Source organism: Clarias gariepinus, chromosome 6, assembly GCF_024256425.1.
Source record: "Clarias gariepinus isolate MV-2021 ecotype Netherlands chromosome 6, CGAR_prim_01v2, whole genome shotgun sequence".
NCBI classification, from domain to species: Eukaryota; Metazoa; Chordata; class Actinopteri; order Siluriformes; family Clariidae; genus Clarias; species Clarias gariepinus.
In genome coordinates, this window is record NC_071105.1 from 27,871,084 (window position 1) to 27,887,442 (window position 16,359).

Sequence of the window (16,359 nt, forward strand, 5' to 3'; positions counted from 1 at the left end):
ATTCTAATGCTTGGTTTGATCTTCAACTGGTCTTGGGTATTTCTACATGTCTAAATATAAGCATGTGTTTGTATATAGGCATGTGTGTGTATGTGTTAATTTTTTCAATTACTTTTGAGCCGGTAAAATTGGAAGTTTTATGTAAAAATTATATTGTATAGGCTGTAATTCCTAAACAGTAAATGCAATACTAGCGTTAAATCCTGAATTAACATTTTAAGCCTGAATTTTAAAAGTAGCACAAAACACTAGTTGGCAGCAGAGTCTCACTTGTTGTTTAATTTCTCTTTATCTACAGTATTAATACTGATTTTGCCTCTATGATAAGTCTTTAAATATACAGTAACAATACAATTTCTATTTGCTGTGCATATAATTAGATTAATGTTGGTACTATATGTATAGGTAGATCTTGTGTTAATTAAGACCGACTGATATATATATATATATAGCTATGCAGCCCTCCAGTCAGTCAATCACACATCTGCAGAGTGATGTAACTAGCCATATGTACATGGCCTCACCAAAAACCTTAAAGAGAAGGGAAGTGAAGATCCCTGACCTGACCACAGCATAACTACCAGCACCAGACAGATCTGCCCAATATCCCAAAATGGCCTATTCTCCCAGGCATCTACCCACATTCTTTCAGTCTGCAGATTTCAATACCATCTGACATCTCTCATCAGAATAACCAGTTTGGGCTTGGCTGATAATTTAGCTGATTACTCTCACAATTATGGTGAGCAGAAAAGGATGTCTCACCACATCCCAAAAATGAGCTTTTAGGTCATAACAGTAGAACACCATGTTAGGCTGTGACTCCTAAGATACCCAAACCAATCCATCTGACACCATATCTCCACACCATCTCAATGCTGGGTAAGCACTCAAAGCCCTCATGCACCAGATCCTTCACATCATGCTGCCAACACCACTCCTGCCATAAACTTTCCACACCACACAAATACAAAGGCAATTCTTGCTCAGAAGGCAAATGTAGATTTATTAAGGGGAAATAAAGGAGAAAGAAAAAGTGAAAAGAAAAACATAAGGGCCAAAAGTTTGATTCTATTCTTTGCTATTTTTTTATTCTATTCTTTACCTTTTTTTTTTTTTTTTACTATTCTGAAAGTTTAATGAAAAAAATCCACTTGCCTAAAGTATTATTAAGTTGTTTGGTCCAAAACAATTTACTATAAAATTGTCTGCATCCATAGGGTGGATCAAAGTTTTGCTTTAACACCAAGAATAAGCAGAGACTCTGTGACACAATACCTTCAGTACAGACCTGATCAGTCAGTGATCATTCTTCATGCCAGAGTTGCTCAGAAGTCCTATGGAAATGAGAAACGGTGAGAATGTCAAATATAAAACAATAAAAAATAAGACATCCTTCATTTAATTCTCCAAATTCTCTATGTACCTATAGACATTCCTTGGTAGGAATGTGATATCATAATAAATATTCACATTTATTTTTAGTCTAAACTCTTAAATTGAATATTAGTATGTTGTATTTAATTAACTAATTATTGTATAGAATTGGGTTTTAATGTACAACATCAAAAAAACTAAAATAAGGGAAAAAAATCATGCTAGGTATGTGTGTTATGTTATAATTGCTACACCTTACCGTTAGAGTCAAGTACAAGGAAATAACAATTTTGTTGTTTAGCAATTTGTTGTCTGTGCAAACAGATTTTTCTGTCCTCCTCCATGTGTGTACCTCTGTGGCAGTGGATGGAATCTCAGACAAGAACACCTCAAAGGTTTGTAAACAAGTCATTTCTTGGTCTACTTATGAATACATTATTAAAACACTTCTATCATAACTAAGATAGATTCAACTCACTGGTCTGTATTAAAGTCTCTGGATGCACTATATAACTGTGACCTCTATCACAAGCATCAGGTCTTGGTGAATCCACTTGTCGTGTGTGGGGGTACATGGGTCTGGATGGCTCCTCTGGGACACAAGCAGACAACTTCAAACTGAGCTTTGAAGAACAAACGGAAAGAATGGTATAACAATACCTCAGACCCAAGCCAAAAGATACAGATACATAGATTGATCAAAGGAGCTAGGGAAATGTCTGAAATAAAAGAACACTGAATGTTGAATATTGAAGGAACTAGTTTAAATGACTGTATGCATATTTCTGGTTGTTGCTTGAAACATGGGAACATTTAACAAAACTGCTTCTAAGGGCAACTCACTTAGTTTTGTCTAATGACATGATGCCCTCTGCCAATATTTTACTTTTGTAATTTGCTTCCATGCAGATTCAATTCAATTCAATTCTGTTCTATTTGATTAGCGCTTTAAACATTGATCATTGTTGCAAAGCAGCTTTAAAGAATCAAAAAGAAAATTAGGGAAATGTGTGTGAAATGTGTGAGAAAACATGTATAAATCCAAATGATCAAACTGTCTCTGAGCAAGCCGAGAGCGACAGGGGAAAAGAAAAACTTCCTAAGATGACAATAGAAAGAAAACTTGAGAGGAACCAGAGTCAACAGGAAACCCATCCTCATTTGGGTGATATCAGATAGCAGAGATTAAAAAGCTGTTTCATTTAATCTGATCATTTAAGGCACCTATTTATTTTTTAGCAACCCATTTTTCATCATAGTTGATTATATTAGACCTTCTAATACCAAAGCCCCCAAATTTCAATGTCAAATTCCAAATCTCTATAAAGAGTTAAATATTTAACATTTACAGTATGCAGTCATGAACCAATTTGTAAATGATAAAGGTTTAACTAATATTACTTGCGCTCTTTTTTCTTGCGCTGAGTGCTTTTTTCTCCAAGGTCTCTATATCTGTTCTCTCTTTGTATTTAATCTTAAGGTGCTTCTTTATTTAGGGTTATGGAATAAATCTGATACAGTAATTTACAATATAGTGAAAATTTTTATCTTTTTTATTTTAGTAAATATTCACCTAACTACAGTTGTGTTCAAAACTTGTTACCCCCTCTTTCTATTCTATAATTCTAGGTATAACATCATAATAAAAATCATCTGATCATCATAATAATAGGCACATACAACCTCAGACAAACAACATATAACTTTATTTTTTATTTTTTTTACCAAAAAAGCAATTTACCTAATTAACAAGAATTAAGATTTTTATGAAATTAATAATGGCACGGTGAAAAACATTATATGTTGTTATTCATCTGGGATTGTATTTAATTTGTAATTAAAGTTTTTATCTAATTAATTTGTAAATAAATGTATTTAATTAAAATATATATTGCTTGGCTGATGTTTTCCCTAATACATTTTTCTTTTTTTTTTCCTTAAATTATATTTTTAGATGTTTGCCTGTGCCAAAACCCTGTATATCTCAGATGCAGATAAGCGTAAACACTTCCGTTTGCTGCTTCGTCTGTTCCACAGTGGCGGGCAGGAGATTGGGTCTTTCCAAAGTGGACTTATTAAAGTCATTTCCAAACCCTCACAGAAAAGACAATCCATGAAGAATGCAGATTGTGAGTCAGTTTGTGACTGTGCAATTGTGTATTGACTGAGAATTGACTAAGACTATGCTCAGAAGACATCTACCTGTACAATGGTGTTAAAATGATAAATAATACTTATCATTATAATAAAATAATACTTGGAATCTAAGACAACTATAAATACAGCAATTCACATAACACATTGGAAATTGCTATCTCTTAAGTAAATCCCACCTTCACCATCAGTAAAGAAGCATATTTCTTTCTGATAATGAACAATAAACCCCTTAAATGACTAGCAGATTTTGCAGGTCCCTAAAATCACAGAACATCATTTTTAAGCAAAACATTTTACAAATTTAAATATTGTTAATTGATTAAGTTTACTTTTTGGAATGCAATATTGTATATCATAATTGGTATGCCACCTTAACATCCCATCCAAGTCTCCAGAGTTACCACAACCATGACAATGACAAAGTTCTTTCTGAAACTGAGTAAGCTACTGATCTGATCTTTGTATACACTTTTTTATTATTACTGTCCGTGAACACTTGTCTTATCATTTTTTTTTCTATCTACATAATGCATATATACTATGTGAAAAGTATTGTTACTCCAAGTCCTTGGACCATGTTCAATACAAGGCAGCTATCCAGCACCCAGAGGTTAAGCATTTGACCTTTGGCCACTTGATCCTAAAACATATGGTTAAGGGCAATTTCTATTGACATTGGGAGTCTTGTCTTGTCAAAAGAGCTCAGAAAAACAAAGATGTGTTGTAAATGTCTCAGTGGTTGCAAAGTGACGTTGAATTCCTCACCCTCTGGTGGAAAAGAGACACAATGAGATGAATTTTGTGACCAATAAAAAACAGGTCACTTCAATAGGTATTTTATTCACTGTTGTAGGCATATGTCCTTTGGCAGCATGTTCAACTTTACTTGTGTCTCTGTGTTTTCAGTGTGCATCTCATCTGGTTCAAGAGTTTCATTGTTTAATCGGCTGAGGTCTCAGACAGTCAGCACACGTTATCTTGCAGTGGAGGGTGGAGGCTTTGTGGCTAGCGCCAGACAGTGGACTGCTTTTACTCTCATTCTCGGTATGGAATGTTTCCTCTCTTTCTGGCTTTTCATACACTCACTGGTGATTATCATATAGCATGCACACACTAATTCACATTAGAACTCAGAAAGTTGGAAAAACTACTTAGCATTATATTAACCGTTAATTATCTAACTTTTAGTTTAATTAACATTAACAATAATTAATTAACCATTACCATTAATTAAACATTAATAATAGCATTACGTTAATCATTTTATGTATCACTAACTTTCATGATCAAGGCAGACCAAAAAGATTTTATCACAAAAAAAAATGATAAGAAAAACATGCACTACCTCCCGTTATTTCTGAATTATTGAGCTAAAGTTAAAGAAAATAACTACAGAGACCCTTTAACACTTTAGCAAAACCCAAAAGGATAGTGACGATTTTCGAAAGAAATCATGAAGGGAGATCACTACAACATTTGGTGAAGTTTGCATGGTAAACAATCAACAGTAAAAACCATGGCTATGTTCTATAGTAAAAATAAGAGAAACTCCATATGCAAACAATGCGGTGAGAACTCACAGAATTTGGATTAAAAGGCTATGTGACCTTGGTAAAGTCAGCTAATGACCCGAATGTCCCCCCATATAATGACTTGAGTCCCAGGTGCATGATGCTGCCACCACCATGTTTGACTATAAGGATGGTTTTAATAAGCTGATGTCTTGCTTTCCCAAAACGTTTTTTCCCCCTAAAAAAGATCAATATTTGTGTTAAAACAGAAATTTCTAGAGTCCTTCTGGGGCTTTTTGACAAACTTTCAGCTGACTATCATGTACATTTTAGTGAGGAATGGCTTCTGTCTGACCACACCACTATAGAAGCCTGACTGATGGAATTTTGTAGTTATGATGACCTCATGTAAGCCAGGGGTAGCTCAGTGGTTAAGGCATTGGATTACGGTTTGGCAGATCCCAGGTTCAAACCCCACAACCACCAAGTTGCCACTGTTGGGCCCTTGAGCAAGGCCCTTAACCCTCAACTGCTCAGATGTATAATGAGATAAAAATGTAAGTCGCTCTGTATAAGAGCATCTGCCAAATGTATGTAAAAATGTAAGGCTCTACAACAGGATTTCATTTAAAATGACCCTTGGGTTCTTAGTTATCTCTACCTGACCAATGTGCTTTATCCCTAATTATTCAGTTTGACTGGGCTGCCAGATCTGGAAAGACAGTTGGTTGTTCCAAACCTCTTCTCCTTAAAAATGTTGGAGGCTACCATTCTCTTAAGCATTTTTAATGCCCCAGAAATATTCTTGTATCCTTCCCCAGATTTGAGCATGTCTACAGAACATTATCTTAACCCTTAAGGCTTTGTTTTCACTAAACATACAGTACAGTACACTATCTACTTTGATACATTATGTAGACAGGTGTGTGGCTTTCCTACTTACAGAATGTTAAATTTAGAGATGGACTCCAATCAAGTTGTAGAAGCACCACAAGGATGTAGGATGCACTTGTAGCACTATAGAACTGTAAGAACTATAAGAAAACTATAGTTGTAGAAGTATAAGAAAAAAGCTTTGCATTTTAGGATGAGTGTGAAATATAACAAAATGTGTAAAACCTGAAAGAGTCTGAAATGTTTCCATCATAACTGTTCTGCCACCCAATGCGCCCTGCATATGTTGACAGACAGATAACTCCTCTACCAATTACCACGCTGAAGCAGACATTCTGTTCACTCCGTTTAATGGATAATTGGAAGTAGGGTAAAACTAAAAAGAACAAATTAAATCTAAGTAAATGAAAGAAAGGAAATATTTTACATACTGTATAACTCCTAGTGTACCGTAATCATGTATACAATAACACTGCATACAAGTCTGCACTGATGCATATAAAATAAGCACTGTAAGTGCAAATAAAGTATCTGCAATCTTTTACATTTCAAACTGTATACTAAATAAATAGCAACATAAGTAATATAGCATTTGTGTATAACCAATAAACACATGGTGACACACCTCTGTATAAAGAATCAAAGTTTGAACTTAACACAAATACTATCAAATATAGTTTAATTACACTTAACATAAACTCACATACCAACGAAACTTTCGAAAGAAAAGAACTGTAGCAGATGGCTTAAGATGGAAGAAACCACAATAACAGGTTGCTCTCTTCCATGCAACAGACTAAAGCTGGTCCTATATTGATGACATCATCAGCAAGCTACAACTTTTAAAGGAGCCAGCACCCTTTTCTCTAATATCACACATGACAACACACTCCCCGTCTGGTATCACAAGATGCCAAACCTTTGCCAATAAACTCAAAAAAATGGACACCAGTCTCTAGCTTAGTCTGAAGGAATGAGCATTATCACTTCGGTTATGGGTCTGATGAAGAATTTTGACACTTCTTTATCCATAACCTTGATCTCCACCTTTCGTACCCTTCCATCTTCACTTGGGAACACTCTGGAGATGCGCCCCAGAGGCCACTGGTTTCGTTTGGACTGATGGTCTTTCATAAGAACTACACTGCCCTCTGCGATGTCTTGCCTTTCCATTTGCCACTTCTTCCTAGGTTGCAACGTGGAGAGATATTGTTTTCGCCACCTATCCCAGAAGGTGGACGCCAGATTTTGAACCTGTTTCCACTGCCTTTTGTAAAGGTTGGCGTGATCGAATTCTCCAGGTGGACAAGGACAAGGACCATATTTATGAGTGAGTAATGTTGAGGGGGTGAGTATGAGAGGGTCCTCCGGGTCCATAGAAACCGGTACCAAGGGTCTGGAATTTATTATCGCTGTCGCCTCAGCCATAAATGTTACAAGAACCTCGTGAGTGATTTTTGACGGTCCCAGCTGCTGCATCATTGAGTCCAAAATCTTGCGAGTTATCCCAATCATCCGCTCCCATACTCCACCCATGTGGGAAGCGTGAGGAGGGTTAAAGATCCATGAACATCCTTGTTCTGCAAGAAAGTTTGTGACCTTGGTTTCATCCAAGTTGGAGGGCATGCCCAGTTCTCCACACGCTCCTACGAAATTTGTCCCTCGATCCGAGCGTATTTGCTTTACTGGACCACGAATAGCAATGAGGCGTCTCAGGGCGTTTATGAAACAGGATGTGTCCATAGACTCCATTACCTCGATATGGACAGCCCTGATGGTTAAACAGGTGAACAACACCGCCCATCGCTTGCTGTTCGCGAGTCCACCTCTAGTACGGCGGGCAGAAATGGTCCAAGGACCAAATACATCGGTCCCTATGTAGGTAAACGGAGGTTCGGTGTTGACTCTGTCCACTGGCAGATCGGCCATCTTCTGTGTTTCACTTTGTCCACGCAGTTTCCGGCAAATCACACATCCAAAGATTAGGGAACATATACATCTTTTGGCTCCCACGATCCAAAAGCCTGCCAAACGAATGGCACCTTCCGTGAAGTGTCTCCCTTGATGTTGAGATTGCTCATGATAATGTCTCACTATCAAGACTGCAATGTGATGTCGTCGTGGAATAACAATGGGATTGCTTTCTTCAAATCCAGTGTTCGCTCGAGACATCCGACCGCTGACTCTTATAAGCCCGTTCTCGGATTCAGTGTGAAGAGGGGACTGTTCTTTGTGATATTCTTGTTCTCTTTGATGCATCTGAATTCCTCAGCGAAAACTTCCTGTTGCACAGCACGAATGACGACACACTTGGCTCGGCCCCATCCATCTACACTGTATGGTGTTGAACAACGATGCCATCCTTTGCAATCTTTTCCGTCTTTGACCAGGTCTCTTTTATGGGTCCGTACAATGTGTATTAGACAAGCGATGGCCCGAATGAGCTTCTTCCAATTCGAGAAACGCTGGAAGCGTTCTGAGCCTAGCTGCCTTTCCTTCGTTAAGGTGACAAATGTTGACACTTCAGGACGGACTTCGACATCTGTCATAGGATCAACAAGATCAAATAGGCCTGAGGAGAGGTATGTTTGATTGGGGCATAGCAAGAATGGAGGACCAGTAAGCCATGTTGTGTCTTTCAGATAGGCTGCAGGTACAGATCTCGTTGCATGATCTGCTGGATTCTGCTCACTTGCCACATAATGCCATTGCTGAGGATGCGTGCTTTTCCTAATTCTTAGTACTCGGTTATTAACGAAAACATGGAACCTACGCTTCTCGTTATGAATATACCCAAGTACCACTTTGCTGTCTGAAAAGAAGTTCACACTGACAAACTTAGTATCCATCTCAGACATTATAAGGTCAGCCATCTGCACTGCCAATACTGCACCGCAGAGCTCAAGGCGTGGGATGGTCAGTTCTGGCCGGGGAGCTAGCTTGGCTTTCCCCAGGATGAAGCTTATCTGGCAGCTCCCATCAGGATTTGAACTTTCCATATAAGCTACTGCAGCTATAGCCAAGACGGATGCATCTGAGAAGATACAAAGCTCTCTCTGAGAAACTTCAGAAGAGAAATCCTTTGTATAATGTCTTGGGATCTGGAGATGATGAAGCTCTTGAAGAGAGTCCTTCCATTGCTGCCAAGGTCCCATCTTCTCTGGAGGCAAAGGCGCATCCCAGTCACATGACTCAGTCGTGAGTTCTCTTATCAAAGCTTTGCCCCGGATGACAACTGGAGCTGCGAACCCAAAAGGGTCGTATAAACCGTTTACAGTTGAGAGGACTCCACGACGTGTAAATGGCTTTGTGCCACATGACAACTGAAATGTGAACGTGTCAGTGAGAAGATTCCAACTAACTCCAAGGGTATGTTGTACTGGCACTGCAACCTTGCCTAGGTCCATGTCTCTTAGCTCACTAGCTTGGTCATCCGAAGGAAACGTGTCCATAACCTCCTTACTGTTGGAGGCGATTTTGTGAAGCTTCAGGTTGGAACGTGCCAAGGCTGCTTGTGTCCTCTTAAGGAGATCAATTGCAGCTGCCGCAGATGGTAGTGATCTTAAACCATCATCCACGTAGAAATCCCTTTCTACGAACCTTCCAACATCTGCTCCAAACTGTGTCTCAGCCTCTCTTGCTGCTTGCCTAAGCCCATAAATCGCAACAGCAGGAGAAGGACTGTTCCCAAAGATATGGACCTTCATCCTGTACTCGATAACGCTTTTTTCTGGGTCGTTATCTTTAAACCAGAAGAACCTGAGAAAGTCTCTGTCCTCTGGCTTGACAAGGAAGCAATGGAACATCTGCTGAATATCTGAAGTAAATGCTACCACTTCCTTCCTAAAGCGCAAGAGCACCCCAAGAAGTCCGTTGTTGAGATCCAGGCCCTTTAAAAGTACATCGTTCAGTGAAACCCCGAAAACCACCCGGATCTGTTCTGGCTTCTTCGGGTGATAAACCCCAAAGAGCAGTAAGTACCAATGCTCGTCCTACTGCTTAAGTGGTGGGGCAATCTCTGCGTGACCTTTGCCAGTACCTTCCCCATGAATGCGAAGAAATGTTCTTTCATGATAGGTTTCTTGTCAAAAGACCGCAGTAGAGATCTGAAGCGATCTAGAGCCTGCTTCTTGTTGTTTGGTAGGCGTTGCCTCCGAGGTTTAAACGGAAGGGGGGCCACCCAGCTGTTTCTTTCATCTTTGTAGAAACCTTCCTTCATTATACGTAGGAAAGTCAGATCTTCAATGGACAGGGCAAGCTTTTCATCGTCCTTTGTTATTTTAAAGACATCCCATTCTACATGATGTTCATCTTCCCCTACAGGCCTTTTCGCAACAGCCATAGCTCGAAGACTTGAAAGATCATCACAAACATTTTCTTTGATGTGATAAGTGTTAGGACACGGCTTGAAAAGTGATTGGCGACCATTATCCAAGGTGTTGGTGAAGAGAACATTAACTCTATCAAGCTTGTGCAACTTGCCTAGACAGACGTTACCCACTATGACCCAACCAAGGTCCAGCTTCAATGCGTAAGGGGCTTCACAGGGTCCATTAATGTGCTTTATCACTTTATGTACCTCAATGATGTCTCTCCCCAACAGCATCATGATTGGAGCGTTTGGGTCAATTTTTGGGATCTGCCCTGCAATATCTTTTAGATGTGGTTGGTGAAAAGCAACTTCAGGTGTGGGTATTTCAGAGCGATTGTCTGGGATGTCATCACACTCTATTAAAGTGGGTAGAGAATGAATGACTCGACCATCGACTGACGCTACTTGAAACCCATGTGCTCTCCTTCCTGTTTTTTGGAAGACTCCAGCACAAGTTTTGAGGTAATAGGAAGAACTGTCACAATCCACATTGAAAATTTCAAAGAATTTTGATCTCACCAAAGATCGGTTACTTTGGTCATCGATAATGGCGTAAACCCAGATTGCCTTCTCCCTTTGGCCACTTGGAAACACTGAAACAAGACAGATCTTTGAGCATGTTTTGCCGCTCAAACCGTTACCACAGACTTCTGTACATTTAGTAGAAACATCATCTTCGGAAGAGTTTCTCCTCTCCCCGCCATACTCTTGAGTGACAGCTTGAGCTTTAGCGGGTCTGTCTACAGGTTTCGGATGCAGGAGAGAATGGTGCGTTTCACTGCCACATTTAATAGATTTGACAAGTTTTTCACAGTTCCTTGCAATATGCATTGTTGATGACACGCATTTAAAGCAAATCCCGTTCTGTTTCAAAAACGTCTTTCGCTCTTCAATGGACTTCTCTCTGAACCCACGACATTTATTGAAAGGATGTGGTTTCTTATGTATTGGACAGAACTTTGCTAGGTCTATCTTGGGTCCTTGCGTTTCACCGGTCATTGACCTCTGAGGAGCGATGTCGGTCTTTTGAACTGAGATGGATACTCTGTTCGTGTGTTTAGGGTGTTCTGGCCTTAAATGATCTGCTTGAAGAGAGAGAGCAAAGCTAGGATCATGTCGCATTCTGGCCTGTTCTACAACGAAGTTGACAAGTACAGAAAATGGAGGAAAGGGAACTCTATGTTGTTGCTTGAAAGTATACCCCACTCTCATCCACTTATCTTGTAGATTGAAAGGCAGCTTTTGCACTATGCTGGCTTTGCCACGAGCAGAGTCCAAGCACGCAAGGCCGAGAAGCACTCCCTCAGATTTTGCTACTAGAAGCTCCATCAGAAGATCACCTAACTCCCTAAGTTTCTTCCATTCTTTATTTGAAATCTTTGGGAAAGTCTCCAGTCTCTTGAGTAGTGAGCTTTCAACAACTTCGGGTGCACCATGACAATCGTCTAACCGTTCCCAGATCATCAAGAGACCTCTGTCGGGGTTCTTCACATGCACCGCTCTAATGCGTTTTACTTGCTCCCTGGAATCTGTTCCTAACCACTTGACTAAAAGATCCATCTCCTCTTTAGCTGTAAGATTGAGATCTTCAGTAGCACTAAAGAATGATGCTTTCCATGCTCTGTAATTTTCAGGACAGTCATCGAATTGTAGTAGACCTGTAGAAACAATTTCTCTTCTTGCCATAAATCTAACAAGGTCAGATATATTCTGATTTGCATCAATGTTTGTATGAGGAGTGGTTGTGTGAAATCGAACATGAGGCGGAGTTGACTGTCGTGACTTGATTTCAGGGTAACTATGTGCATTGGTAGCCATATGTTGTGACTGCTTGTTCAAATGCAAAGGAGCATGCGCTGTCAGGTGGCTAGGAACATCGGGTGGTCTTACGTGAGCAAAGTAAGGATCTTGTTTGATCCTGACAGAAGGAGAGAGCTTCACACTCTGTGACAACTTAGGATAAGACTTATCGGGGTATGGAGCATATCTGTCAGCTTCCTCGGATTGTATATCCTGGCTAAGCATTTCATTGTTGGAGACATTTTCTGGGACTTCCCAATGTCTGAAGTTATCACCTGAATCGGGTGCTTCTAACTCATATGAGAGCAGTTGTGGCAGACTTTCTTGAAATGGTTCAGTTGGTGGGGGTGGTGGCCACCAATCTTCTGAAGTTACGTGCGGATCGAGCTGTTTGTTAGATTGCAGTCTAGCTTGTTCTTGTACATAATCTTTAGTTCTTTGAGAAGTGACATGAGAAACTGCGGTGTGTTTGCTGGATTTACGACTTGATGCTTTGTCACTGTCTAATGCTGTCGACAGTGCTTCGGCTTTAGCAACTGCCACGGCAGCTTTCCTTTCAATATCTAGCACTGCTAACTGTGCTTCTAAACATGCTCTCTCCGCATCCAAACGTGCCCTTTGCATCTTTATCTGCATCTCCTTTTCTGCATATTTAGCTTTAGCTTTGGCTTCTTCAGCTTCAGCCAGAACAATAGCAACAGCAGGAATAACAGCCGAGCCCTTTGAGTTTTTGGAGGGTGTTGACTGATTAGACCAAGTCACTAGACTGTTGTTAGTTGATAGATTTGATTCTTCCATGATGTATAAGAAGACTATCTTCAACTTGTTTAATTATTCCTTTTTGTCTCAGTCTTATTGAAAGGAACACTCTGACCTTCGTTGCTGTAGATCTTTCTGTGTGGAAGCGTTGTTTTACTGTTCTGCCACCCAATGCGCCCTGCATATGTTGACAGACAGATAACTCCTCTGCCAATCACCACGCTGAAGCAGACATTCTGTTCACTCCGTTTAATGGATAACTGGAAGTAGGGTAAAACTAAAAAGAACAAATTAAATCTAAGTAAATGAAAGAAAGACAATATTTTACATACTGTATAACTCCTAGTGTACCGTAATCATGTATACAATAACACTGCATACAAGTCTGCACTGATGCATATAAAATAAGCACTGTAAGTGCAAATAAAGTATCTGCAATCTTTTACATTTCAAACTGTATACTAAATAAATAGCAACATAAGTAATATAGCATTTGTGTATAACCAATAAACATATGGTGACACACCCCTGTATAAAGAATCAAAGTTTGAACTTAACACAAATACTATCAAATATAGTTTAATTACACTTAACATAAACTCACATACCAACGATACTTCCGAAAGAAAGGAACTGTAGCAGATGGCTTAAGATGGAAGAAACCACAATAACAGGTTGCTCTCTTCCATGCAACAGACTAAAGCTGGTCCTATATTGATGACATCATCAGCAAGCTACAACTTTTAAAGGAGCCAGCATCCTTTTCTCTAATATCACACATGACAACACAATAACTGAATGTATGTTCCTAATATGTAAAAAGTAATATATTTTTCACAGAATGTTGCAATCATCTGCAGGCCAACATTGAATATGTATTTCTCTCTCTCTCTCTCTGAAGTAGAGGATAAGCAGACTGACCGCAGTGATTACTCTGTGTGTGAAAGTTACATCTGTTATGGCTGTGTGGTTCAGCTGGTATGCACCATTTCAGGAGTTGCATTGCCACCCATGGTATAAAATTTACTTCTTCTTGTTTAAAAGTTTCTGAATGCTTGAATTGTTTTACTGTTTGTTTTACCCTTACTCACTCACTCATCGTCTATACCGCTTTATCCTGTATTCAGGGTCGCGGGGGGCCTGGAGCCTATCCAAGGAGGCTTAGGGCACATGGCTGGGTACACCCTGGACAGGGTGCTAATTCATCACAGGGCACACACATACACAGTCACACACTCATTTACACACTATGGGCAATTTGGGAATGCTAATTAACCTAATCTGCATGTCTTTGGACTGTGGGAGGAAACCGGAGTACCCGGAGGAAACCCACCAAGCACGGGGAGAACATGCAAACTCAATGCACACAGAGAGGGGAATCGAGTCTACCCGGACCCTGGAGGTGCATGGCGACAGTGCTAACAGTGCTAACTGTGTCAGTGCCGCCTAAATCAAACCTAGAAGAAGGTATATAGAAAAAAAAATGCTAATAAGAAAAATTATAATCTTAGAAAGAATCCTTTTCTTTATGAGTATCAGTTTCTCAGGAGAAATTTTGTCTGATTCTACTACAACACTGCTTTGTTCATTAAGGTTTTTGGACATTCGCTTTTGCACAGTTCTCTTAATGCCCCACCACAGCATTTCAATTTGATTGAGGTCTGGACTTTGACTAGACCATTCCAAATCTTGATTCTTTTATTTGTTAGCCATTCTAATGTAGATGTACTGGTGTGCTTTAGATCATTGACTCAATTTCTATCAAGCTTTAGCTGTCAGACAGATCACCTCACATTTGCCTCTAGAATTTTCTGGTAAACATAGGAGGTTATGATCAACTTATTAACAGCAAAATGCCCAGGTCCTTTGGCTGCAAAACAAGCCCAAATTATCACTCTTCCACAGCTATACATGAAAGTGGGTTTTCTTTCTGTTTCTGCTGAAATGCTGTTTGGTGGGCATTAAGACCTCCTATTTGGTCTCACCAACATTGTTCTAGAACCATTGTGGTTCATTTAAATGGAGTTTGTGAACCTCAGACTGGCAGCCCTCCCAACTGTCATGGATTTTAACATTTAACATGCTTAGTGAGGCCTGTGGGGTAGCCTCTCGGTAGCTCTTGGGTTTCTTTTTTTATCTTTTATTTCTCTGGAAAACTCTCTTTAATGCTTTTAACTTATAACCTTTTCCAGCTTGATGTGCAGCAACATTTCATTTTCTAAGACCATTGCATATGACTTTCGATTGCCATTGTGCTAACACACCCCTGAATGCTTTAGACCAGCAAACTGCCAAAACATCTGGTTTTGTAGAGGTCTGCACACCTGCTGATGATCAGTTAATCAAGGTCTGCTGATTAGCAGCACCTGGCCACAACGTACCTCTTAAGTTAAGGGGTTCTTAGTACTGCAGTACACTTTTTCTTTTTTTATTTGTCTTCATTTTTGTTAAAAAAAAAAAATCCACAGTGAAAAAAGTTCCATATTATACAGTATGTTGATGTTCATCATGGGTTGTATTTGCCTAAAACTCAAACCCACTATGATCAGATGATCAAATTAAATAAAGTTACTCTGTTTTTTCAACTTTTAAACATGCTGCAGTATACTGGTTATTAAATCATGATCAACTGTTTAGAGTGGAAACAGCTACAAGAAGAAAAGTTTGGCAGGTGCTGAGCCATCTGCACTGCCTGACTGATAGAAGGACGATAATATATTTTTTGTAATTTTTTTGGTGAGTAGCTGAGTGTTGATAAGTTGTTTTTACCACCTGCTGCAGCATTTGGCAGTCTGTTGTATAACAGCCCTACCAAACTAAGAGGCATTAAAGATGGTCTCAATAGTAACAGCAATACAAGTTTACATCTTGGAGCACAGATGGGCCTTTTATATTCTCTTCAGAAAATAGAAATGACTATATGTAATACCATATGAATTAGCATAAGCAACAGTTTCATTTGCCATCTCCATCCTCTTTAATAGGAGAACCTGTTTACCTTATTTATGTAGTTATGCAATCAGCCAAGCATGATAGCATGTGGGTGTGGCTATTCGCATCACTCAACATAGCCAATCAACGCGATAGTTTATGACAAATACTCTTCATGACTTCATTATCATTTATGAAGAAATGAGCTTGATGCATTTACAAAGTGCCCAAATCCTCACCAAACACAAACAAACCCTAGGTAAATATCTAAACTGAGACTGTTGTCCAAATTTAATTTCTTTGTATTAATAAGTATCCTGTCCAGCGTGTACCATGCATCGCGCCCCAAGTCTCCTGGGATAGGGTCCAGGCCCCCCGTGTATACAACAATACAAATACAAAAACAATACAGGATAAAACAGTATGAGGAATTTATTAATAAGTTAGGTAGAGAATTCTCCTGTACAGAATGACAGAAAGACATATATGTGTGCTTCAACCTGAAATAATTATATTATTGATTATATATGCACAAAGATAGAGTGAGAGAGTTAAAAG

The 16,359-nt window shown here is 39.4% G+C and overlaps 1 protein-coding gene across 2 annotated transcripts in view; it reads left to right on the forward strand.

Annotated features, from left to right (window-relative positions):
- The window catches only part of rbpjl (recombination signal binding protein for immunoglobulin kappa J region-like), a 31,149-nt gene that overhangs the window by 3,785 nt on the left and 11,005 nt on the right, over window positions 1-16,359 (forward strand). Inside the window, exons 3-8 of one of the 2 annotated variants that reach the window (XM_053498833.1) lie at window positions 1,221-1,355; window positions 1,702-1,772; window positions 1,910-2,025; window positions 3,332-3,506; window positions 4,441-4,578; window positions 13,772-13,884. In XM_053498833.1, the coding sequence (XP_053354808.1) occupies window positions 1,221-1,355; window positions 1,702-1,772; window positions 1,910-2,025; window positions 3,332-3,506; window positions 4,441-4,578; window positions 13,772-13,884 (748 nt within the window). The remainder of the gene's footprint in view (window positions 1-1,220; window positions 1,356-1,701; window positions 1,773-1,909; window positions 2,026-3,331; window positions 3,507-4,440; window positions 4,579-13,771; window positions 13,885-16,359) is intronic. The other variant, XM_053498834.1, reaches the window with a different exon arrangement.